Source organism: Myotis yumanensis, unplaced genomic scaffold (assembly GCF_028538775.1).
Source record: "Myotis yumanensis isolate MYYU_CA2020_CCGP unplaced genomic scaffold, mMyoYum1.0.hap1 SCAF_13, whole genome shotgun sequence".
Lineage (NCBI taxonomy): Eukaryota > Metazoa > Chordata > Mammalia > Chiroptera > Vespertilionidae > Myotis > Myotis yumanensis.
Window position 1 is genome coordinate 40,382,978 of NW_027223764.1, and position 26,266 is coordinate 40,409,243.

Genomic DNA, 26,266 nt, shown 5'->3' on the forward strand with positions numbered 1-26,266 from the left:
CTATCTCTCTCTCCTTCTCACTTCCTCTCTGAAATCAAACAAGCTTGGAATTGAATGAATAATCATCTCTTGAAAGAGATCATTTATTTAGCATTTTCTATATTTCCCATCTATTGCAATGAAACAAGGAAAAGGTTCAAGAGATAGAACTATTATTTGCAAATAAAGTACCATAGAAGTCTAACAAAAAGTGTATTAGACATTTGGGGAGAAAACTATTAAAAAATTAGTAAAGGGCATGTAAAATACCTGATAATGGAAAGCTGCTCTGTTCTGTCAAAGATCTGACACTTAATAATGTGATATCATTTGTCCCTTAAAATTAACCAATTGAATTTTCTTTCCAAATATTATATGATGAAACGTAGCATGTAAATATATTAATAATATTAACATGACTCAAATTTCTATTCTATCACAATAATACTGTTTTATAATTAATAAATGTGAGGTCAGTTTTTGCTTATGGTTATTATTGATAATTAGTAACATTTATATAGTTCTTATATTACAAGATGACGTAGTGGTCATTCCAGGAACTGAGTGAAGGCCAGTATGAATCTCAGCAGGCAAGGGAGAGTGAGGTTCATATAATGTCCTTGGAAGCCACTTCCAAGATTTTGGAAGATCATTGAAAGGTTTTAAGAAAGAGAGTGATATAATTATTACACTTGTAATTTAAAGAATTCTCTATGGCTACCCTTTGAATAATGTATTGCAGTTGACCAAGAGTAGGTTCAGCCCTAGCCGGTTTGACTCACTGGATAGAGCATAGGCCTGGGGACTAAAGGGTCCCAGATTCGATTCCAGTCAAGGGCATGTACCTTGGTTGCAAGCACATCCCCAGTAGGGGGTGTGCAGGAGGCAGCTGATCGATGCTTCTCTCTCATCGATGTTTCTATTTCTTGATCCTCTCCCTTCCTCTCTGTAAAAAATCAATAATATATATATTTTTTAAAAAAGTGTAGGTTCAACAAAATGAGCAAGTAGCTTGAATTCTGATTGTGACAGAGGAAATGGTGATCAATGGTTGGACTGGTGAGATTTTTAAAATTAGAGGGTGGCCCTGGCCGGTTTGGCTCAGTGGATAGAGCGAAGGCCTGAAGATTAAAGGGTCCCAATTCGATTCTGGTTAGGGGCACAGGCCCAGAATGCGGGCTCTATCCCCAGTAGGGGGCATGCAGGAGGCAACCAATCAATGATTCTTCTCATCATTTACCTTTCGACTCTCTCTCCCGCTCCCTTCCTCTCTGAAATCAATAAAAATAAAATTAGATGGTGGTTCTATTTCTTGTCCAAAGGGTATGCTAAACTAGTGCCAGGTTGGTAGAGGACTGGGTAACCTCCTGTTCTGGTGGTAACATGTCATGGATGTGGTTCTTGAGATCAGATATAGGGTGAGAAGAACAGAAGGATGTTGGCTTGAGCCCCAATAGGTAAAGATCTGATTTAAGAGAAATCTTTATGTCTGAAACACATTCTAATAAAGCAATTAGAAAGTCAGGGTTTATTTGACTCCTTTCCTCCTCCCCACAACCATTTCCAGTCAATAAATGAAATGACACATTTGACTTGTGACACTATATTGTTAATAATATTTACTGGCAATAAAATACCCTACCCAATATTTCAAGTGTTAGAAAACAATAAAAATCTTTTTAAATAGGTATCCTATATAATAAAAGGCTAATATGCAAATCGACCAGTCCACTATGATGGCGCACTGACCACCAGGGGACAGACACTCAACATAGGAGTTGCCTCCTGGTGGTCAGTGCACTCCTACAGGGGGAGCTCCACTCAGCCAAAAGCTGGGCTTATGGCTGGTGGCTGGTGTGCGCAGTGGCAGTGGCAGTGGCAGTGGCAGGAGCAGGAGCTCCCGCCTCTGCAGCAGCGCTAAGGAGCCCCCTTTGGTGTATGTCTGCCAAGGGGTCCTGGACTGCGAGAGGGTGCAGGCCGGGCTGAGGGGCTCTCCCCTCCACTACAGTGCACAAATGTTGTGCCCCGGGCCTCTAGTTTAAATAATTCTAAGTTTTCCCCAAATAGAGAAAATAATTAATACGTGTATATAGACAGGAAGTGTTTTCAAGTAGGATCCTAACTTTCCTGATTCTATCTAGTAAGCTACATTAAGTAACAGATAATTAAAAGACAGATGAATGGAACAGAGTACTCTAGATATAGGCCTTATTTATTTATTTTCCAATGGAAGCATCAACACAATTTGTTAGGAAATCAAAAGCGTTATCCCTGATTTGTTACAGTTGCCAAGATTGAGACTTGTTAGACACACTCAAGAATTAAAGTTCTTATGTCAACATTACTGGTATTAAAGTAGCTAGTATCATTGAATAATATAGCATATGGGTCTCATTTTTAGTGACATGAGCACATTTGTAACTAACCTCTAATATTTAGATTTCTAATTAGCTTATAACATAGAATTTTAGTTTGAAAAGACTGAATGAAAGCATAACAATCACTAATTGTATACGTTCTTAATAAATAATCCATATTATTTTCTATTGTAGCTCTTTCATCAGTGTAAGTATGAATTGTATGATATGCATCACCCTACATATCATTTCCCTAATCTTAAACTCACCTTATATGATATTGTGAAATAACCTTTATGGGCTGTGTTTTCCTATAGGAAAAAAACCTTGAAGATAATTTACAGAGTTTGGCCACACAATTAGCTCCAATTTATAGACAGTATGCTCCGGTTGCTTACCAGAACCAGGTATGTTTGGGGACCTTATATAGTACATTTAAACATTTAAACCTTTCCAATTTGATCTTTTTTATTGGATAGCTTTAACATTATCTAGGATTTTTAAAAAGTATTATTATGGCAATTGAATTAAAACATCATAGAATTATGATTTGTTCTCCATATGAAACTTAGAAAGCAGGAATGTGTGATTGGTTCAACACATGAAAATTAATTAATGTGCTATACCCTATTAATAGAACAAAGAAAATCATGTGAAGTTAAGTCAGTGAGTAATCCAAGTCTTATATAATAAAAACATTCAACAGACTAACAGTAGAAGGGAATTGCCTCAACCTGGTAAATGACATCTATGAAAGACTCAGAACTAACAGAATCCTATATGACAAAAGGGTAATATGCAAATTGACACTAACAGCAGAACGACTGGGAATGACTGGTCACTATGACACACACTGACCACCAGGGGGCAGGTGCTCAATGCAGGAGCTGTCCCCTGGTGGTAAGTGCGCTGCCACAGGGGGAGCTCTGCTCAGCCACAAGCCAGGCTGATGGCTGCCAGCACAGCGGTGATGGCGGGAGCCTCTCCCAACTCCTCAGCAGCACTAAGGATGTCCGACTGCAGCTTAGGTCTGCTCCCCGCTGGTAAGTGGACATCCCCCGAGGGCTGCCAGGCTGCCAGAGGGATGTCTGTCTGCCAGCTTGGGCCTGATCCCCTGGGAAGCGAACCTAAGCCAGCAGGTGGACATCCTCCAAGGGGTTCCAGACTGCAAGAGGGCATAGGCCGGGCTGAGGACCACACACACACACACACACACACCCCCCCCCCCCCTCCAGTGCACAAATTTTTGTGCACTGGTCCTCTGGTTAATGATTAAAGACAAAAAGCTTTCTGCCTAATATCTGGGACAAGATAAAAATGTCAAATGTCACCACTTGAGTGAAACATGTTGGAGGTTCTAGTCAGGACAATTAAGCAAGTAAAAGAAATCTAAACTAAAAACGAAGGGATAAAACAATGTCTAATTACCAGTGGTATGATACGGTATCCAGAAAATAGTGAAGCATACACACACACACAGAATTAGAAATAAGTGTTAACATGACAAACCCACACCTGAAACCTTTATGTTCATGTTCATGTTGACCAATGTCACCCCAATCAATTTAATTAATTAATTTATTAAAAGTAAACAATTTAAACAAAAGAACTAATAAGTGACTGCAGCAAGGTTTCTGCATTCAAGATCAATATGCAAAATCATTGCATTTGTATGCACTAGCAATAGATAATTGAAAAATATAATTAAGAGAAAGTAGACCATCAGAATTTTTAAATGTTGTGCTTCAAAGGACATCAACAAGAAAACAGGGTGAGGGGAGATGCTGAGATGTTGCAGAAGGGGTACAAACTCAGCTATATGATACATAAAATCAGGGGAACTCATGCACATGTGAATTAACCAATACTATATTATATACTTAGAATTGTTCAGAGATCTTCAGTGTTACCACGCCAAACACAAAATCATTTTAATTATGTGAAGGGATTGGAATGTTAATTAAACTTACGGTCGCAGTCATTTTGCAATACATACATGTATCTCATCATCACATTGTGCACCTTAAACTTACAGGTTACATGTCAGAAATATGTCAGTTAAAACGGTGGAGCAGAGGGTGAGTTTAAACAAAGACAACCACAGAATGGAAGAAAATATTCATAAATCTTGTATCAGAACAGAAAATAAGTGTAAATATTTTATTATTTTAAAGACGCATCAGTCCATATTTTTTAAATCTTTATTTCATTTGTATTATGAATAACATGCTCTCTCTCTTCAATTTCAGCTTTTCGTTTACTTTTATTAATGTACTTTCTATACTTTTTTATGAATGTATGTATATTTAATTTTATACACATTGAAAATTGCATACAAGATTAAGGCACTCTATTTTTCTTTCTACGTGGCATGACTTGGCTACTTAAATAAACAATAAGTGGGCATTAGTGTAGTCACCCTGCCTTCAGTCATAGCAATTACCATTTTACGCACATATCCTCAACCTCTTTTTCCTGAATGTCACTAGACGACACATTCAGTACAGCAGTACTGTCGCTTAGGACAGCTCTAAAATTACAGACTGTAATTAATTTAAGAACTTTGTCAGGAAGTGATTTTTACTCTTTACTGAAATGGATTCTTTCTGTCTGTTATACCGTGTCATACTTCTTTTGTTTTTTAGATACAATTTGAACATATTGCCCGAGAATGTCGGCTTGGCAACAAAGAAGGTCGTCCTTTCTCTGGGGTCACTGCTTGCGTAGACTTCTGTACCCATGCCCACAGGGACATTCACAACATGAATAATGGAAGCACTGTGGTATGGACCTTGCTCGCTTTTGATTCTAAAACCTCCATTGCTATACGCTTAGGCTAAGGCCTTACATATGACTTGTGACATCATTTTGTATGCTCTGTTGCACAATATAGTAATCAATAGTTTTAATTTAAGTTATTATTGAAGTACTGTACCTCCAAAAGAATTGCAGAATTAGCCTTCAACATATATTTTGTTGAAACTCTTGAATTATATATTTAATGGAGGTGTGCTTGCTAGGAGGTAGGAGTTATCTAATATTCAAACCAACGATTCTGTGCTATCAATCTAGTAGTTAGAAAGTTAGACAACTCAATTTTTTTTTTTTTGGTAAGAATGCACATTTGAAATATATGTTATCATTGATTTTAGAGAATGGGAGGGAGAATAAACAGAGAAATAGCGATTGGCTGGCTTCTGCGCAATCCCTACTGGGCATGTGCCTTGATCAAACTGGCCACCTCTCAATGCATGGAATGACACTCAGCTGAGTAACACTAGCCATGTCCTTAATGTTTGCTTCTTTTTTTTTTTTGCTATCTGTTCTTCAGTGTGTGTGTGTGTGTGTGTGTGTGTTTTGAGGGAACTGTGTCAAATTTCTTATCTTTTTAATGCATATAGATTGTTAATGCCAGTGTGTATAAAAGTTGCATGAATTTTCAAAAATCAAGAGATACTGGCTTGGGTTGTGTGGCTCGGTTGGTTGGGCCACATCCGGTGCACCAGGAGGTTGCTGGTTCAATTCCATTTCAATGCACATGCCCAGTTTGCGCAATTAATCCCTGGGCAGGAGGCAGTTTATCGATGTTGTGCTCTCACTAGATGTCTCTCTCCCCCTCTCCCTTCCTCTCTCTCAGAAATCAATAAACCAATCTTCTTCTTCTCCTCCTCCTCCTTCTCTTCCTCCTCCTCCTTCTTCTTATTTTTAGCGAGAGAAAACCCAGGAGGAAATCTTGTAATACTCGTTTTGTAAGAGAAATGAGTTTGCTTCAAGGAATTATTTTCTTCTCACCTTGTAAAACAGAGATTAGTAGATAATGAATGCGTCTCTTTTTTTGTTTGTTTGTTTGTTTTGTTTTAATATACCAATTTGTTTCCTCGGCCCAATGTAAGATACAGCTACAGGGTCTTGACAGTGTGATTTGAAAGACACAATCTTATTCATCACTGGTAAATAGACTAGGAGCCATATCACTCCTCTGCACTGATTATGCAGTGTTTTTTCCAAATGTTGGGATTTTATAAATTTGACCAGGTGCCTAGTCAGTGTTGCTCAGCAGTTGAATGTCAACCCCATGAACCAAGAGGTCACACGTTCCACATTCTCAGTCAGGGCACATGCCTGGTTACGGGCTCGATCGCCAGTAGGGATAATGCAGGAGACAGCCATTCAATGATTCACTATTACCTTTCCTTGTCTCTATCTCTAAAATCAATAAAACAATATTTTTGAAAAATCTCTCCAGGTGACTCTTAGCCAGAGTGGTTCATCGTCATCATTTGGCTAGTACATTTTACCTGAGTTTGCCGCGTTCCAAAATATCGATCATCAAGCAGGGTTAGGTTCATGGTTAAACTAAATGCTTTTTTTAAGTCTATTTTTTTAATTATATATTTTTATTGATATTCGAGAGTAAGGAGAAGGAGAGATAGAAACATCAATGATGCGAGAGAATCATTGATTGGCTGCCTCCTGCATACCCCCTACTGGGGATTGAGCCCACGACCCAGGTATGTGCCCTTGACTGGATTGGAACCTGGGACCCTTCTGTCCACAGGCCGACGCTCTATCCACTGTTAATGCTCATTCTTTTGCACTGCTGTTGTTACTCATTCCATGAGGCTCTTGCCTAGTTCTTGGCATAATTACAAATTTCCCCATCATAAAATACCTGAACCCTTGAAATTCTACTGTCAAATTTCCTTCTACCCTGTCTGTTTCTTATTATATTTCTCATGTTTAGTCCTTGTCCCCTTCTTAGTCTCTCTACGGACAAATAAATAGATTGACATAAGCATTTACTAGTAAAATATTTGATTTTTTAACAGAATGTTTCTACGTTACTAAATTTTAAAATATTGAAATCAAGAGAGTTCAGTATTTCAAGCCTTGCGAGTAAATTTGACTAGAGATATTGAGAAAATAGTAAGATTTTAAAAACTTTTAGTCTGCCTGACTTTATCATCTGTTTCTATCAACCTTGGAAATCAAATGTTGGAAACAATTGTATATGCTTTTAATGGATCTTTAATGACATTTGAAAATTAAAGTAGTTTATGAAGAAGAATTAAGTATCAAAAGTTAGGAATTTCCTGTATATAGTTCTGCATTTTTATTTCTCTACAATTTATGAAAACAATGTAAGGAAAAGGCCTCAGAGATAGGTTATATACCAGACAGAATTTTCTTAAGATGTCCTATTTATCATTCAAACAAAGACATCCCTGGCCATTTTTCTCAGTGGTTGGAGCCCTGGTCTGCACACAGAAGGATCATGGGTTCTGTTCCCAGTCAAGGGCAGGTACCTCAGTTGCAGGTTTCGCATCCCTGATAGCCGATGGATGAGTGTTTCTCTCACTTCAGTGTTTCTCTTTTGTCTCTCCCCCCACTCCCCTCCCTCTGTCCCTTCCACTCTCTAGAAATCAATGTGAAAGAAAATCCTCGGGTCAGGGTAATAGAAACAACAACACAAGTCAGGCAAATTATGATAGAAGCAAAATGAAGCAGAAAGAGAAAATTTATCAAGATACAGTACTTCAGTTATTTTTTAAAAAACAAGTAAAATATGTTTTGCTAGAAAAGGAAATCTCTTTTGTTTTATGAATATCTGTCAATTTATTTAGTGAAGGCAGAAAAGACAAATTCCACCTAACAAACAGAAACGAAAAAGTCCTAAAGGAAAACACAGCAAATTTAAAAATTTATTATAATTAAGCTTCCTCTACCTGAAGGATTTTAACATTACTTAAATATTAGAATTAGGATTATGTATTGGCTATAAAATAGTAATTTCTTAATAGTTAATATTTAATATGAAGGCAGTGAACAACAATTCATAACTGCTCTTTAATGCAGGCAATTAAGATGTCATGTAACAGCTAAAAGGCTTCATTTTTAAAATATTGTAAAATATATAAACATGCAATATCATTTTCTTATAAAGTCAACTGAAAATATAATGGTCTGCTTACAAACAATTGATAAGTTCATAGAATTAAATGGTGTTGGGTCACTTAATATATAAGCCATTTATCCAAAATTAAAATACCAGTAGTAACCAATTGAACATAAAATTTGAATACAGATCCCTTGCATTATGGCAACAAGATGGTAGGAATAACTATGATGAATGTGCAGGACCTACATTTTCCATTTTTTCTTCCTCTCAGGTTTGTACCTTAACACGAGAAGATAACCGCTCATTTGGTATCATTCCTCAAGATGAGCAGCTGCACGTTCTACCCCTTTATAAATTATCAGACACAGATGAGTTTGGCTCAAGGGAAGGAATGGAAGCTAAGATCAGATCTGGGGCCATTGATGTCCTCACACCGTGTCGCAAAAAAAGAACATGTTTTACTCAGCCAATTCCTCGTTGTGGGAAGAAAAGAGCAGCGATGATGACAGAAGTCTTCACGCGTAAGATAAAGGCTGTGGAGAAGAAACTCATTCCTCGATTCAAGCGGAAGAATAACTCGACAATGCACAACAGTAAGGCTTCGTCCCTGTCGCATTTAGGTGAGGCCTCGGACCGTGCTATTTATCAGTGTATAAGTTTCCTTCGCACTGTATTCTTCCTCTCCTTTATCTTTGCTACTCTTAGTAATGGGCATTTATGTCAGATATCAGTCAATTAAGTTAGCTCATTGTTTTATATCTTTTTTAAAAATTTTTTTTTTTATTGATTTCAGAGAGTTAGGAAGATGGAGAGAGAGATAGAAACATCAGTGTCTTGAGAGTATAGTTGATCTGCTGCTTCCTGCACACCCCCTATTGGGGATGGAGCCGACAACCCAGGCACATGCCCCTGACCAGAATGGAACCCGGGACCCTTTATTCCGCAGGCTAACGCTGTATCCACTGAGCCAAACCAGTTAGGGCTCAATTGTTTTTAATATAACTTCATTAGAGTTCAAACTGTATACATAACACCAAATATATTTCTACATAATTACCCACACCAAAAATCAACAAAAAAATGCCCCATCTCTATTTTTTCAAAAACATGTTATTATTATTATTATTTTTAATTCTCATCCAAGGATTAGAAAGAGAAAGGTAGGGGAAGAGAGATTGAGATGAGACATCTATCATGCCCTGATCAGAGATCAAAACCGGCCACCTAGGTATGCGCCCGGACCGGGAATCAAACCCAAAACCGTTTGGTGTACAGGAAGATGCTCCAGCCAACTGAGCCACCCAGAAAGGGCAACGTGTTCTTTTTTTGTTCCCCATCTATTTTGAAGCCCTCATCCTCCTTTTTGGCATACATGAAATGGCATTACTTCCTCCAATTCTTCCTTGATCAATCTAATTATCCTACTCCACTAGTTTTACTGAGCACCACTCAGAAGCATCTTAGGTCTTGGAAATGTAGCCATGGCAATGAGGACAGATAGTGTTGTAAAAGAATTACATTTAAATACATCACAAAGATTTACTAAGAGTAAGGCATTTCTGTGAAGTCCTGAAGGAAATGAGAATCTGCAGTGCTTTTATTTGGAGAAATAGCATTCCAGGCAGAAGAAATGGCAAAGGCAGGAAGCTTTAATTTCCCTTGAATACCTGATGCTAGCAAGGAGGACATTGTGGCTGGAGCAAGTGTGCAATGCAAACAGTTGGAGATCAAATTGGAGAGGTAAGAGGGAATCCAGGCATCTCAGGTTTTGTAGATTGCTGTAAAGACTTTGGTCTTTATTGTGAATGAGAAGACGTTTACTGGAGATTTCAGTATAGAAAAGGGATATGATGTCACTCAAACCTAACATTCTGGTTACTAGGTTAAAACTAGAGTAAAGTGGGGCAGCGAATAGAAAAGTAGGGTCATCCTAAATGCCCATCCTAACAATTCAGGAGAGAGACCAGAGTGGCTAAAGAGGACATAAGGAAATAGCTAATTCGGGATATGGTTTGAAGGTTAAATCAACAGGATTTCTGATTAAATTTGGCATGTGTCCCCCAAAAAGTGTCAGGGTTTACCCTGATGTTATTGGCCTGAAGAAGCTGGAAGTGTGGAGAAACCAACCAACATGTAACGAGGAATGGGGAGAGGAGAACAGGATTGGAAAGATAAACAGGAAGACCAGAAGCTCACTTCTGTCTGACTTTTGAGCCTCAGTGATGGAGTATGAACCATGAGGTTACTGTTCGATTCCCAATCCCGGCATATGCCTGGGTTTCAGCCTGAATCCATAGCAGGGTCCGTGCTGGAGGCCGCTGATCAATGATTTTCTCTCATCATTGATGTTTCTATCTCTCTCCTTTCCTCTCGGAAATCAATCAATCAATATATATATATATATATATATTTTTTAAAGTACTCTTTAATGACAACAACTATAAAAAGCATTTTGTACTTATCTTCACATTTGGTGTCCTTTTCTCTGTTTAGGGAAAAAACTGAGGCCTTGCAACCTGAAATAAAAAGTGAAAATGATCCCTAGCTGGTTTGTCTCAGTGGATAGAGTGTCGGCCTGCGGACTGAAGGGTCCCGGGTTTGATTCGGGTCAAGGGCACATGCTTGGGTTTCAGGGTCAATCACCGGTAGGGAGCGTGCAGGAGGCAGCCGCTCAAAATTTCTCCCTCATTGATGTTTCTATCTCTCTCTCCCTCTCCCTTCCTCTCTGAAATCAATTTAAAAAAATAAAAATAAAAGAAAGGTGAAACTGAACCCAATTTTATCTTCAAAGGTTCGGACAACATTCACATGTACTCACTGATCCCATCCATTCCTCACCCAGTGAAAGAGGCACATTTATCCCGAGACTTCTCGTCCGCCAACACTGCTTCGACCTCAACATCTTTTAAGAACGATGCCTCGGTTTCGTGCGGGTTTCCAGAAAGAAGTAGCGATCCCGACTGCACGATGCCTTCTGGGAGACAGAGTGATGCTCATGGTGCTGCTGGGGAATGCGCTGGGATCGCACAGCCTGGTGAAGTGAGTCCTCTTCCCACTTGGCCTACTCCCATGTCCGATTCCCTGGTTGGTTCTGAGCCTCCCGCTGGTCCATCTGAGCAGATACCTTCTAATGAGCCAAACCAGCAGCCCCCACTCATCGCCTCTGCTCCTGAACTTGCTTCCTCTCTGATGGAAGATGAGCAGCATTCGGAAGCAGATGAGCCTCCATCAGATGACCCCCTATCAGATGACCCCCTGTCACCCACTGAGGCGAAATTGCCCCACATTGAAGAGTATTGGTCAGATAGTGAGCACATCTTTATGGATGCCAGTGTTGGTGGGGTGGCCATAGCACCTGCTCATGGCTCTGTTTTAATTGAGTGTGCCCGGCGAGAGCTTCATGCCACAACTCCCGTCCAACACCCAAACAGGAATCATCCTACACGTCTCTCTCTTGTCTTCTACCAGCACAAAAACCTAAATAGGCCCCACCACGGTTTTGAAATAAACAAGATTAAGTACGAGGCTAAAGAACCTAAGAATAAGAAAATTAAGGTCTCAGAGCAGAGAGATCAGGCAGCTAATGAGGGTCCTGAGCTGTCCCCTGAAGCTAATGAATTGAACCAAATTCCTTCTCGTCAGGCATTAACATTAACCCATGACAATGTTGTCACCGTGGCCCCTTATGCTCTCACACATGTTGCAGGGCCCTATAACCATTGGGTATGAAGGCTGTTCTCCCCTTTTTAATGCCTTTGCTAGTGCAGTGTATTTTCCAAGGTGCTGTTAAAGGAAAGTCATGTTGTTGTTTACTAGATAGATCTTCATCTCACCCATTTGAAGGCTGAAGTAAAACAAGCAAATGCAGTAGGGTGGGTATTTCTTAACTGTGACTATATATTTTGACAATTGATAGAAGGTGCACATTTTAAGCAAAATTAAAAAGTTTTATAGTTTTAAATACATAAAGAAATGTTTTGGTTAGGTGTAAACCTTGAGAGAATCACTCAGTTTGGTGCTTTAAATAAGTCTGTTTACTATGAAACGAGTAATTTTTAGAGGCTTTTAACTGATAATGTGCTATGATGTAAAATCAAGATACACAGTGTTAACTCTACACAGCTCCTGGTGCTTAACCACATCGACACAGTTAATTATAAGCTGAATTATTATTTCATGGTGCCATTGTTTCAACATCTTCCAATCATTGCTAGAAAATAGGCATATTCCTTTGAAATAAACCAATGAAAAGTTTTCTCTCTTAAGGTGTCTCTCCTGTATAAAATAATTCATTATTATTAGTAATGGTTGGACGCTGTTCATAAATTGTAAATATATATTTTAAAAGCACTTTCTATTTTTAAAATTAACTTGAAATAGTATAGTATAAGAATCCAATTGTCTATTGTTTGTGCATATTTGCATACAAGAGAAAACATTCTTGCTGTGTAGAGTTCCATCTTAACTGCAATATGTATTCATACATGTGTATGGTTTGTGTTTTTTTCATGTGTTCTTTCTCATTCAAACATTGGCTACTTCTAAAATCAATCATGCAAAAATTGTTAATTATCTCAAATTGGAATTTGAAAGATTGTCACCAACATTGATTAATATTTTCTTGGGAACTAAGTAAGTGTGAACGCTTATTGAGCAACATTGACCCCAATTTACTTTCAGTGTAACTTTCTCAATATAATCAAAGAAAGGTGTTTCCAAAAGGAGATTTGACATAATAGGATTCAGAAGAGTCAAATGCTTCTAAAGTTTCAAGGTAATAAAATTCGAAAATTACGTAGTAAGAACCCTAATCATCCCAAATTGCCTTATTCTGAAAGTCATTCTAGTAGAGACTAAAATTTTAGTAGAAATATTTTGAAAACAAATTCCTTATCATTGCACATGCAAAACAAATAGTAGGAATGATATAAATAAGTTAGTCCAAAGTAGTTTAAACATATTAGTTTTGGGGAAAATGATAACTCTTCTGAGATAATTGCCTATGATCTAGGTAACAGGAAAATAGGCATTCTGTTTCGTTTTTAGTCCTCCTATTATTTCTTCTATTACGTTTTCCGGTTCATAGCAAAACAAAAGAGATTGCCCAAACCAAATTTTAGATCAAGAAGAAATTTCAATGAAATACTTGATTCTGTTAAAATGCAGAGGTGCTATAACATTCAAAGTCTCAGATTCCTTGGGAGTATGGAAAACCTATTGGTGCTTCTCCCCTGGAAATGCCATTGGAAGCCCATAACCGCTAACACTCACAATTTTGGTGCAAAAGCAAACAATTCCAGTAAGCTCTCTAAATAAAATTAATCATAAATTATTAAAATAATATATGGTGCAAAGTATCTGTTTCAAGCTTTTGACTAATCAAAGTAAAGGAACATGAAGGGATTGTAAATAGCAAAATGTCATTGATAGACCATCTTGTACAAGTAGATTTCTGCTTTTGAATAGGTAAAATAGGGTAATTCATTAACTTGTTTTAGTATTTTGTGTGCCTTAGATTTCTGTTGTAAAACATGTATATTTTTGTGAGCCTCTGGTTTCTTATACATTTAAGTATATAAATAAGTGATTGTTTATTGTTTCAGCTGCTTAAATAAGATATTTACTAGTAGTAGACCATCAGGAATATACCCTTGTAATATTTTATTTTAGGCCTTAGCTCTCACTACAAGTTATTTTCTCACCAGATTTAATGGATAAAACTTAAAGATCCTTTATCCATCCACCCATCTATCCATTCAACACTTATTGAATATCTGCAAAATTTAAGTAATAGCTTTTGTTTTCTTTGAATTACCACCCATGACAGTAAACTTGAAGAATTAAAATCCTAGAAGATACTCTAACACACATTTTTCAAAAAAAAAAAGTAAGCACATTTCCTTCAAAACAGACCATTGTGATATATGTACAGCAATTCAGATCAGTGTCACTAAGTGAAAGTAAGTTTCCTTAACAATATAAACTTGAGGCACGCGTGTTGATTTAGGGGAGTATTGAGATTTTTGAAATTAGTTGCAGTTTACCAAAACAAGTACATGAAAATATCCAGTCTTAGCTAAAAATGTCTCCGTTCAGTTATAATTAACACCTGCTGAACCCCATGATGGGAACCACACATGATTACTGCATTATAGAACTCTTTCATAAGTTTGCCATCCCATTGTATGCCCTGTAATTTTTTAAAAGCTCATGCTTAAATGTTCTGCAGCTTTGTGATTGTATACACTGCTGTTAGAATGCTCTTTTTCATGAAGCAAGGAAATAAATTTATTTGAAATGACATTTTCACTCAGAAAACTGGTTATCTAATATTTCTATACCTCAATTATATTTTATTGTAATGGATCACTTTTGTTTTACCCTTTTTTTTTAGCAATCAATCTTCTGCCTTTGGGTTTTCAAACTTCTGCCTTTGTTCATGGTGTGATAATTGAATTCATTGATGCATGCCTACCAAGTTAGCCCAACCTGTTCATAATATGTCACAAACTTAACTATGATGGGAGAATAACTCCTGTCTAGTGTAGAATCCTACCAAATATGCTACCCTTCAAATCCTATTTCTAATGCCTCTTAGGCTATCATTGAAAACATTTTTTCTTGTTAGCTTCATCTACATCCTCTTTCCAATTCATCCACAAAGTACCAAATATATCATGACGTAGACCTGTTTGAAATATATCAGCGATTTTCCACCTTTGTGCTACAAGAATTAAATTATACCCTTTTGTGGTGTGTTTTGTTTTTGTTTTTGTCAGATTGGCGAAAGATAATATATTTTTTGATGTGCTGCAGAATTTTAGTAATTAGTTTATTTGTGCCATAAGATAAAAAAGGTTGGAAATCGCTGAAATATATTATTATTATTATTATTATTATTATTATTATTGAAAGTGGAGCCTAACAGAATGTATAGCTGTAGGTTAATTTTTGGAACATATTAGCAAAATGTTTGCATCTTAAATAACCTTCCAACATCTTTATGAAATCTGCATGTGGATGAAATAATTTCATTTGTTAAATATAGAATTTTACTAGATTAGAACCATAAGCAATTTGCTTAAGACATAACCCCAATGCATACTTAATTGAATGCATACTCTTGTAAATGAGATATTGACTTAATTCATATCAAGTACCCTACTTTCTAATGTTATTACTTCATAGATTCCTACCCATTATCATTTATTTCACAATAGCATGTATGGAAAATAACCTCAAACTATTTAAGTTTAGTCTTTTTAATACATATTGAAATCTTTTATCTGGGACAATGTTTTGACACTGCATGACAACTTCCACCGATAGCAGGCACAGCATTTCTTTTGAATATGACGAAGTAGCTGTATGTGACCTTTCATATATAGCTACTTTCTATTTCACAACTTTTTTGATGCATGGGAATCTTTTTGTCTAGTTTTAGTACAATTGTGAGTTTTTATCTTTTGCAAGAATTAATGGCAAGAATTGTGACATAAGCTAATTTAATAGTGGCGCCTCACAGCCCTGGAAGACACCTTAGAAGTCATAGAATTCAATCACTGGAGCCCAGAGAGCAGATTTTAATGTCAGTGTGAAATTATTTTTGTAATTATAATTTAAAGAATCAAATGAAGGTTAGGATGACTGTATGAAAATAAACATGATTTGATCGCCCATACGGTATTTTATCAATGGGAATTAACCTTATTTTTGTACAAGTCAAAAATAAAATTGCTTTGGGTTGGTTTTTTTCTGAGAGGTTCAGGGATAGAAGTGATATTGGATCAAGATTTCCCTGCCTTCCGAGTCTCTTGGACCTTGATGGGAAATTTAGCTGACTTTTACCTATTAAGCTATCCTGTTAACACATCCTATAAAGTGTGGCAATGGTCTTGTCTGCTATTTCAATAAATATCAAGTACTTAACACAGTACAGGTTTTTATTCCCCCTGGAACAAGTGTTAGACATTTATAAGAAGTTAAAGGATTGAATGGTTAAAATAATTGGGGGAAGTATATATTTCTATTGTATATACTATTTAACCATAGTTGTACATACACTCTAAGTATATGTCTTGCCTAGTTGGCCCCATAATTAAGTCCCAGCATAGGTTATTTTAATGTGGCTGTCTACATATTAGAATACTGTCTTATTGTCCACAGCTACTAAAGTTGCCCATAAGTGTATTGTACTTGTAACTTCAATGTCAATAGTATGGCACCCTTAACCAAGTGATAAAAATCAGTGCTCTGATTCCTAAGAGTCTGGATTTATCTAAATCAAATTATGCTCCATGTTGAGCTTTCGTCTAATAGGTTTAGGAAATGATGCCATCCATTGCTCTGGCATGCAATTCACAAAGAATCAGTATGAACTTTATCAGAAGCTGAATATCTGTTTTTCTTATCATGTAATGAGATTGACATCTTTTGCTTTTCTCTTGTGTATACAATAGAGACTAATTTCGTCTGTTAATTTTGGACATGGTGAAAATGACTTGTATCCACGACCTCGCCCTTTTTGTCCACATTGAACTCTACAAACTTTAATTCTCGGCATTCTAGTATCTGAATGAGGTTTTCTTAGTCCCTGCTTCTTATGGGTACCCAATCAAATACCAGTGTTTGTTTCAAAAGGCATGTGTCTTATTCCTTCAGGTAATCCAAAGGTATTACTTACTTTCCCCTAATTTTCACTGCCTTGAGGGTCCCGCAACATGTTTTTCTTGTGGTAGTCTGCAGGTTTAGTATTTCCAGCTTTAAACGTCCAGCACATTTTTCCTTAGTTGGCTTTCCCATCCTTACTGTGATATCTGTGATCCTGCCTGGGTCACAAGTTTCCTTCCAGTTTGTCCCCTCAAGTAAAGCAAAGCAAAACTTAGTCTAAGGTAGGAATGTTATCAGATGTTAAACATATTAGCTGATTCTAACCCATCCGTGTTTCAGTGCAACTTTGGAAACTCTGGTTGTTCTAAAAAGATAAATTCTGCCCCTATCTGCTGTTATGAAAGGCATTCTTTTTTTTCCCCTCCCACAGCTGTCTGAAACATTTGCATTTTTAGAAATAACGTTATTAGAATGTAATTTGGTTTCTTCTCCAGTCTGCTGGATACAAACTTATAATCTGACCATAAACTCTGCCTGTTATTTTTTTTTCTCATTTAACAATATAACAGTGTCAATAAGTGCGCTTTAATTCTTTTTACACTTTTTATCCTTTCCTCTGATTTTCCCCTTTCTCTGTCCTGCATTCCCCATGTCCCCTACCAAAATACGCGTGGTTCATTTAAGAATAGCAGTGATCTTGCTCGCTTGTCTTCCTGTCTTTTAAAATCATGTTTCTGAAATTCTGTATGTAATTGTACCAAAAGGAATAAAGAGCTTTTATTCGTTCTTTTAAGTAAGGGAAAATTCAGTTTTTAGGAATAGATATGATCACAAGACCACAGATTAGCATTGAGTGGTCCCTATCGCAACAATGTTTGACTCCAGACTCATTTATTAGTGTTTGAGTGTTTTATAAAAAGTTGTGCAAGCCCTGCTTGGTTTGGCTCAGTGGATAGAGTATCGGCCTGCGGACTGAAGGGTTTGATTCTGGTCAAGCGCACATGCCCAGGTTGCAGCCTTGATCCCCAATAGGGGGTGTGCAGGAGGCAGCCAATGATTCTCTCATCATTGATGTTTCTATCTCTCCCTTCCTCTCTGAAATCAATAAAAATACATTTTTAAAAGAGTTGTGCAAGAAGTTAAATATTCTACCACTACTTCTATATGGCTTTCCTATTTTTGTATAATGCATCATACTAATGGTCTGACTGGTGACTTTCTTAGTAACAGATCTGATCTATAGAAGACAATATTTTTTTTTTGCATGTTTTCCTCCTATATCCCAGCCCAATTTACTTCTTTGGAATTTGGTTGCTGGCAACAATAGAACCTATTCTATAATCTGGGTGAGAAAGGTTAAAAAGTGAACTGAAAGTAATTACTTTATTTAAAAATTTTTTTACTCATTGAATTTGTTCAGGTAACATTGGTTAATAATTGAAGAGCTCTTAAACATGGGAAACGTCAGTCATCAGAAGCTCTTTCAAGTTCCATGGGAGAAGTAAAGGGACAGAAATGAGGGAGAATTGTGTTCCTATCAGCAACAGGCAAATTTACTCTAGGTGCTCAACACCAAGAAATGCTTTTAATGTTTCTTCTCCCGACTCCATACCAGTTTTCTCTGAAAAAATCAATCGCTCAAAATGAGGAACCAGCCCTAGCCGGTTATCTCAGTGGGTAGAGCATCGGCCTGTGTACTGAAGGGTCCTGGGTTGTTTCCGTGTCAGGGCATCTGCCCGGGTTGCAGGCTCAGTTCCCAGTGGGTGGGTGGGTCTTGCAGGAGGCAGACAGTCAATGATTCTCAGCATTGATGTTTCTCTCCCTCTCCCTCTCTGAAATCAATGAAAATATATAACGGAAAATGAGGAACCATTTTGAAATCAAACATGATAGTAAGGAAAATTGTAATTAATCTTGTGCTTTATAATGTTGTAGGATATCAAACTGCTTTATTATGTGCTACTTCTCTCCAGCACTGGGGATTGGACAGAGAATGTTTCCAACTTACTAAAAGAAAACCTCGGAAAACTAGAAATTTCAACATCATTCACAGAGGGTTGTGATTTTTTTATTTTATTTTGTTTATTTTAAAAAATATATTTTTATTGATTTCAGAGATGAAGTAAGAGAAGGAGAGAGATAGAAACATCAATGATGAGAATCATTGATCGGCTGCCTCCTGCACACCCCCTACTGGGGATCGAGCCCACAAGCCAGTCACGTGTCCCTGATCAGAACCGAACCCGGGACCCTTCATTTCACAGGCCAGCACTCTATCCACTGAGCCAAACCAGCCAGGGCCGTGTGATTATCCTTTTTAGTTATTATTATTAATTGGCCTAAAGAGGTGAGCTAATATTTTTGGGAGCTTCATCAGCTGGTGAACTTCATCTTGGTCTCCACTTTGTCTTTAACTTCATGAAAATGCTTTTTTCAAAGCAGTGCTATATGTCCATGGAGAATTCAAACGGGAGCCATCATTTTCTTCTAATTTCTTGAGTTTGGCCTGTCTTCTGTGGTAATACAGCATCAACTGTTTCTGCTCCTCGTTGTTAATATTAGGTCCTTGGGCTGGAGCTCCTTATCCCCTTCGCTGAATCTTGACTGCAATTTGTGTGTGTGTGTGTGTGTGTGTGTGTGTTGTGTGTGTTTTCATTTCTGCCCATGTAGTCTGAAATCTTATTCTTCTTGACTCCTTGACAGCCCTCTACCGTTGTGCTTCTGACTCCTCAATGACCTTGAGTCCTTCCTCAGTTCCCAACATCTTCCTTATTTTCAAATCCCATCCAGATGGGATAGTAGGGTGCAGACTCATGGGAGAAACAAGCATCACTGCCCCATCTCAGCTGGCCCAGCAGTCTTTCGCCATCCCCATGGTAACACAGATGCTGGCTTCCATTTGTTAATTAGATATTATTGTGTTGGCTTCTTATAGTCTTATTTAAAACCTGGCTTCCTTTTTTTTTTTGTTTTTTATTTGGAGCATGCCCGTCTCTTCATCCAATAACGTTTTTTTGGAGAGCCCAGATAACTCAGTTGGTAGAGCATCAATAACGTTTTTTTAAACACTGCACCTCCCCTGGGTACACACTTTTTATCCCATTCATCCCTTAATTTCGATTCTTCAATCTGGGGATCAGTCAGTCCTTGCATATTAGGAGGAAGAAATACTCCATGTTTTGCTCAGTCTTCCATTTGTGAACAGATGTGCCGCACCTGGATGTGCACACATTGTAGACCAGGGTCACCTGCACAGAGCCCCTCCAGCTCCATGCCCCTTTCACACAGCAGAACCATGGTGGCCCGTGGGAGTCTGAGGGGACATCTCCATTATTTATTTAGCCAGCTATTTTCTTGTGCATACTTAAGAAGGTCTCCCCAAATTCCCAAGACTTATGCATTAGGGCTTAGAATAAGTTTTGTTGTTCCCTGTAAAAACACTCTTTCATAAAGAAAGACCTTGTACTACAACATAGAGGGAAACCTAAGTAATAATTGTTTTAAAAACATTTTTTAAAAAGCTAAAGTCAACGACTCACTAAGTTGAATGTGTTTGTTATATTGAAGTGCAGGTGTCTTTTTCCCCCCATTTTTTTTTTAAAGTTTTTATTTGTTTCAGAAAGAGGAAGTGAGGGAGAGAGTAATAGGAACAATCATGAGAGATAATCACTGATGGGCTGCCTCCTTCACGTCCCCCACTGGGAATCTAGCCTGCAGCCCATCATGTGCCCTGACCTGGAATAGAAGTGTGACCTTCTGGTTCATGGGTCTACGCTCAACCTCTGCGCACACTGGCCAGGCCAAATGCATTTTTCTTGAAGGAATTTGCTAGACTCTTCTAGTTCCTAGGCTTATGGTAAAATTGTAAGTTTGGCCCTCGCTGGTTTGGCTCAGTGGGTAGAGCATCGGCCTACAGACTGAAGGGTCCCGGGTTCAATTCTGGCCAAGGGCACATGCCCGGGTTGTGGGCTCTATCCTCGGAGGGGGCGCATGTAGGAGGCAGCTGGTCAATGATTCTCTCTCATTGATATTTTTAACTCTCCCTCTCCCTTCCTCTCTGAAATCAATAAAAATATATTTGAAATAAAATTAAATTTTAAAAAATGTAAGTTTGGCATCTCTAAGAGATATTACTATCTCCCACTTATTTGAATTTGTTTTGTTTTTGTTTTTTACCCTTTGTTTCCAGCTATATACAATCTCTCAGTCAGTGGTTAAACAACCCTTGCCCAGAGAGTTAAGTAAAATTAGATGTATTTGTAGAAATTTTGGTAAGCTCTTTATAGATACAAACAGGTAAGATATTTTTGCTATTTCATCAGTCATTATATGTTACTAATGGACAAAAAAGGTCAAATTGTCCTAAATAGTCAAATTCCACTTTTGGTGACTCAGTTCAGTAACTGCCTATCTCAACAAATGCCTGTTTGCGATATTATAAAGTGGCTGACTACATGTGATTTACAAAAACAGCCCTTAAAAAACAAAAATTATTTTTTATTGGGGTGTATGTCATTTTTTTTTTTTTTTTTTTTTACTTTTTACGAAATTACAATGTGATAGGTGCTTCGAGAGAAATATTTTTTTAGAAATGATTTTATAGTAAAAATAAAGGGTAGCTTTTGCATTGTGACATGGGTGGATGGTCATCTTTGAGTAACTAAGAAATCATAAAGTGTTTCCTAAAGAGAAACATAATAAAACTACTCAAAAGAGAGAAATGCATTAATTTCTAGTTTCTTCATTTAGTCTTATGCTATATGGTGACCTACCAGTAGATTGATGTGCATATCAATAACTTGGTTCCAAGGAGAAGACTGAGTGCTTAACATTAGTGGAACTAAAATATTTACAGGTCCTTCACCATGGTGAAATAGAGTATTGCTGAATTCCCAAGAGAGAAATATCAATTTCTCAAGTTAATATTCCTGCCTGTAGATGACTTTTTCGAGTGTATTTACTATTTATTTTGTACCTTTTTTTTTTTTTTTTTCCTTTGGGGGACTTATTTTTACCTCTTGCTGCCCTACTGTATTAAATATCCTATACAATGAAATAGTAAGAAAAAGATTTTAAAACTCTAAAATATCCTTTTTGTTGTTGTTGATCTTAACATATGGGGAAAGCAGTTTAAAGAAAAAGCACTTCATGTAGAAGGGAAAAATATAATCTTGATTTCAATTCAGGATCAAAATGTAGTGCTCTGCATACAAGGGAACATTTACTAGCAGTACTTGAAGACTTGTGAGTTGAAATTGCATGTTACTTGAAAGATCGAATTAAGCTAAATTTTGGTGCACAGCAGTTGTACATGATTTCATGTTTATGTAGCAAAAGGCATTGAAATGTACTAGTATTGAAACATACATGTAAAGATAGTTGTGGAAATTGTCTATTATATTTTCCTTGTGTCTCATTTATTTAGAGCATAAATTTTCTTTTTTTAAATTGTTCTAAAGGAAAAGGCTAAATGAATACTGTAATTGAAATTATATTTTAAATCTTTGTCATGAGTTTTTTTTATAAAAAAGCTATTGCAAATTGTATCATTCCTGATTATACGGAACTTTGTGGGTGATTTTAAATAAATTTTATACTTCTATTTTGCACCTGGTAGTCTAATTTTTCTTTCCTCTACAAAATAATATTTTTAAAATTTTAATATCCAATCTAATATCCACATATTTTTAATGACAAGGGACTATAAGAATTTTATATTTGAAGATGACCAAATGTATGGATTGTGTTCACAAAATCAAGATGGCTACATGTATGGAATCCTGATTATGTCCCAGAAACCTTGCATTTTATTTAATTCTTACAGTGATGATATTAAGTAAGGGCTCTTAGCAACCCCATTTTAGAACATAGATCAGTTCTAAATCTTAAGTTAGGTGCACACCCCTACTGATTGGCAGAGCTGATAATCAACTTGGGTCTAGACCAGCCGTGGGCAAACTACGGCCCGCGGGCCGGATCCGGCCCATTTGAAATGAATAAAACTTTAAAAAAAAAAAAAAGACCGTACCCTTTTATGTAATGATGTTTACTTTGAATTTATATTAGTTCACACAAACACTCCATCCATGCTTTTGTTCCGGCCCTCCGGTCCAGTTTAAGAACCCATTGTGGCCCTTGAGTCAAAAAGTTTGCCCATCCCTGGTCGAGACTCACTCGCCTTCCTTTGGGTTTATCATTATTTTAATAAACTTAATCCTGAACACAGTATGCTAAAGTATTCATTAAAAATCTGAAGCAAAAAAAAAAAATATTGACAATAGTCTATTAGTGATATTACATTAACTATCACAGAATAATAAGTTAGTTTAAATTCATTTAATTTGAAACCTGCCTCGCCTATTGTAGCATCCTGGTAGACCTCTTCATTCTATAACAGGAACAACTTTATCCCCTGGCCCTACCTCCCCACAGGTTTAGGTTGGCAGCTACAGACTACATTTTCCACCTCTTTCCTGACTGGATACAAGGAAGACATGACTTAGGTTGACCATACATACATGGGCATCACACTAGGGCATGGCAGAACAGCGAAACTAAAGGAACTTTGTCCTTTCCATGAGAAAAAAAATAAGTATTATTTTCTATTATTTTGCTCTGTTGAATAGCTCAGTCAATATTCCAACTAAACATCCACCACCTAAGACAACTATCATATATTTTTAATAATCTCCTGGCCAAATAGCCAGTTCCTTCAATGTTCCTCTGGTGACATGGTTTTTAGATCCTTTACCTTCTTAATGCTCTTTTTTTAATGTCATGGATCATGACATTCCCCTGGTTGAAACATTCCAATGGCTTCTCACTGTACTTAATATGAAACCAAACTACTTACTTAGTCTGCAAAGCTTTTGGGGACCTGGCTTCTGCCAACCTATCCACTCTGTTGACCATGCTCCAGCTACCCTAAGCTGTAGTTCCTTGAACAGGCCAAACCCTTGTCTGACCCAAAGCCGTTTGTACCTGCCACCTGGTTCTACCTTTCGAACTTCATATGGCTAGCTCCTTCCTATAGTTCTCGTATCAGCTCAAACATCATATCATCTGGGGGGTGGGGTACCAAATTACTTTATTTGAAGGAATGTTACAAATGAAAGATGTGAGTGGATGATTTGGTACAAGTTATAGCAAAGGTAAAGGTCGCTCCAACATGCAGGTATTGCTTTGGTGACCAGGAAGTCAACCCCGTGGCTATTGGAAGCCAGCCCAAGGCTTAGCTCTCAGCACTGTCTCCCAGGCTGTGCTTGTCAAAAAGATACTCTACTGTGCCAGTTTCAGGGGCCCTCAACCAGCACAAGTTGATTACATGGTCACCCAGTTCTTTGATGGGTTTCACCTGCTCCTTCAGGTAGTGAGTCTCAGTGAAGTCACACAAATGAGGGTCATTTTTGTCAGTGGCCACTTTGTGCCAGTCCAGTAGTGACTGATTCACACCTTTTCCCAAGTCTAATGCACACTCCATTGCATTCAGCCCATTCTCCCAGTTGTCATGGTCTGGTTTCTTGATATCCTGAAGGAAGATTCGGCCACCTCCTTGGGTCTGCAGCTTCGTCAGTTTCTCAGCATGTTCCCTCTCCTCATGAGGTTGGCGAAGAAAATATTTGGCCAAGTTCTTCAAAGCCACATCATCACGGCCAAAGTAGTAAGACATGGACAGGTAGACAGAGGAAACGTAGAGCTCCAAGTTGATCAGGCCTCTGAGTCCTGGTGGCAGTTCTGACCCACCTGCATGGTGGACCTGGTCATCGTTATGGTGGGTGCTAAGGAGAGGTGGCTGGGCAGCATTGGAGTGATGGCGGGGGCCTTGGGACTGTCGGAGGGCTCTGTGAGGAGGTTGGCAGGAAGCTAGATCTGGGCAGCTGGCAGGGATGGGTCAGCGCCAGGTTCCGTCCAAGCACTGTTAAAGCATGAAACCACAGTGACTTTCCATGAAGACTGTCTCAAATGTCATATCACTTTTAATACCTACAGTGTTCAAGCACATTAATGTCCCATAATTTTATCACTCCTGTTGAGCATTTTTATTGTGTCCAGCTTTCTACTATGATGAACACTAAAATGCTGGCTTAAAGAGAATAAACCTTAATTTTAAAAAATTTAATATTTGCCCTGGCTGTTTTGGCTCAGTGGATAGATCTTTGGCCTGCCCGGGTTGCAGGCTCCATCCCCAGTAAGGGGCATGCAAGAGGCAACTGATCCATGATTCTCTTTCATCATTGTTGTTTCTATCTCTCCCTTCCTCTCTCTGAATTCAATAAAAATATATAAAACAAAAATAAAATTAAAAAGAAAAAAATTTAATATTTAGGACATGTCATTTGGTACAAAATTCAAAAGGTACAGCCTGGCTGGTGTAGCTCAGTGATTCTCAATCCACAAACCAAGAGATCATAGTTCAATTCTAGATCAGGGCACATTACCAGGTTGTGGGATTGATCCCCAGTAAGGGGCGTTCAGGAGGCAACAGATCAATGATTCTTTATTGTTGAAAGTATTACATATGTCTCCTTTTCCCACCCCCACCTCCCTCATTCACCACCCTATTGTCTGTGTCCATGCATACAAGTTCTTTGGTTTAAATCTCCCACCCCTGCCTTCTCTCTGAGATTTGACAGTCTGTTCCATGCTTCTATGTCTCTATATATATTTTGTTCAACAGTGTATTTTGTTCATTAGATTCCACATGTAAGTGAGATCATATGATACTTGTCTTCCTCTGACTAGCTGTATCAAAGGGTAAGAGATCCTTTTTTATTCCTGCATAGTATTCCATGGAGAAAATGTACCACAGCTTTTTAAAAATATATATATATTTTATTGATTTTTAACAGAGAGGAAGGGAGAGGGATAGAGAGTTAGAAACATCAATGAGAGAAACATTAATCAGCTGCCTCCTGCACACCTCCTACTGGGGATGTGCCCGCAACCAAGGTACATGCCCTTGACCGGAATCGAACCTGGGACCCTTCAGTCCGCAGGCCAACGCTCTATCCACTGAGCCAAACCGGTTTGGCTATACCACAGCTTTTTTTTTTTTTTTTAATATATACTTTATTGATTTTTTTTACAGAGGAAGGGAGAGGGATAGAGAGTTAGAAACATCAATGAGAGAGAAACATCCATCAGCTGCCTCCTGCACACCCGCTAATGGGGATGTGCCCGCAACCAAGGTACATGCCCTTGACGGGAATCGAACCTGGGACCCTTGAGTCCACAGGCTGACGCTCTATCCACTGAGCCAAATCGGTTAGGGCACCACAGCTTTTTTATCCACTCATCTCCTGATGGGCACTTGGGCTGTTTCCAGATCTTAGCTATTGTAAATTGTGATGCTATGAACATAGGGGTGCATACATTCTTTCTGATTTGTGTATCTGGTCTCTTAGAATATATTCCTAGAAGT

The 26,266-nt window shown here is 37.9% G+C and overlaps 1 protein-coding gene and 2 pseudogenes across 5 annotated transcripts in view; 1 reads left to right on the plus strand and 2 right to left on the minus strand.

Moving 5' to 3' along the window:
* The window catches only part of TET1 (tet methylcytosine dioxygenase 1), a 101,667-nt gene extending 89,637 nt beyond the window's left edge, over window positions 1-12,030 (plus strand). For all 5 annotated transcript variants that reach the window (XM_070431912.1, XM_070431911.1, XM_070431914.1 and 2 more), the window contains 5 exons: window positions 2,654-2,743; window positions 4,982-5,119; window positions 8,507-8,883; window positions 10,729-10,763; window positions 10,997-12,030. In XM_070431912.1, coding sequence (XP_070288013.1) covers window positions 2,654-2,743; window positions 4,982-5,119; window positions 8,507-8,883; window positions 10,729-10,763; window positions 10,997-11,964 — 1,608 coding nt within the window. In that variant the 3' untranslated portion in view covers window positions 11,965-12,030. The remainder of the gene's footprint in view (window positions 1-2,653; window positions 2,744-4,981; window positions 5,120-8,506; window positions 8,884-10,728; window positions 10,764-10,996) is intronic.
* Window positions 12,031-19,232: 7,202 nt separating this feature from the next.
* LOC139022195 (cilia- and flagella-associated protein 298 pseudogene) lies at window positions 19,233-23,757 on the minus strand (annotated as a pseudogene).
* Window positions 23,743-24,609, minus strand: LOC139022196 (ferritin heavy chain pseudogene; annotated as a pseudogene).
* Window positions 24,610-26,266: the final 1,657 nt, after the last annotated feature.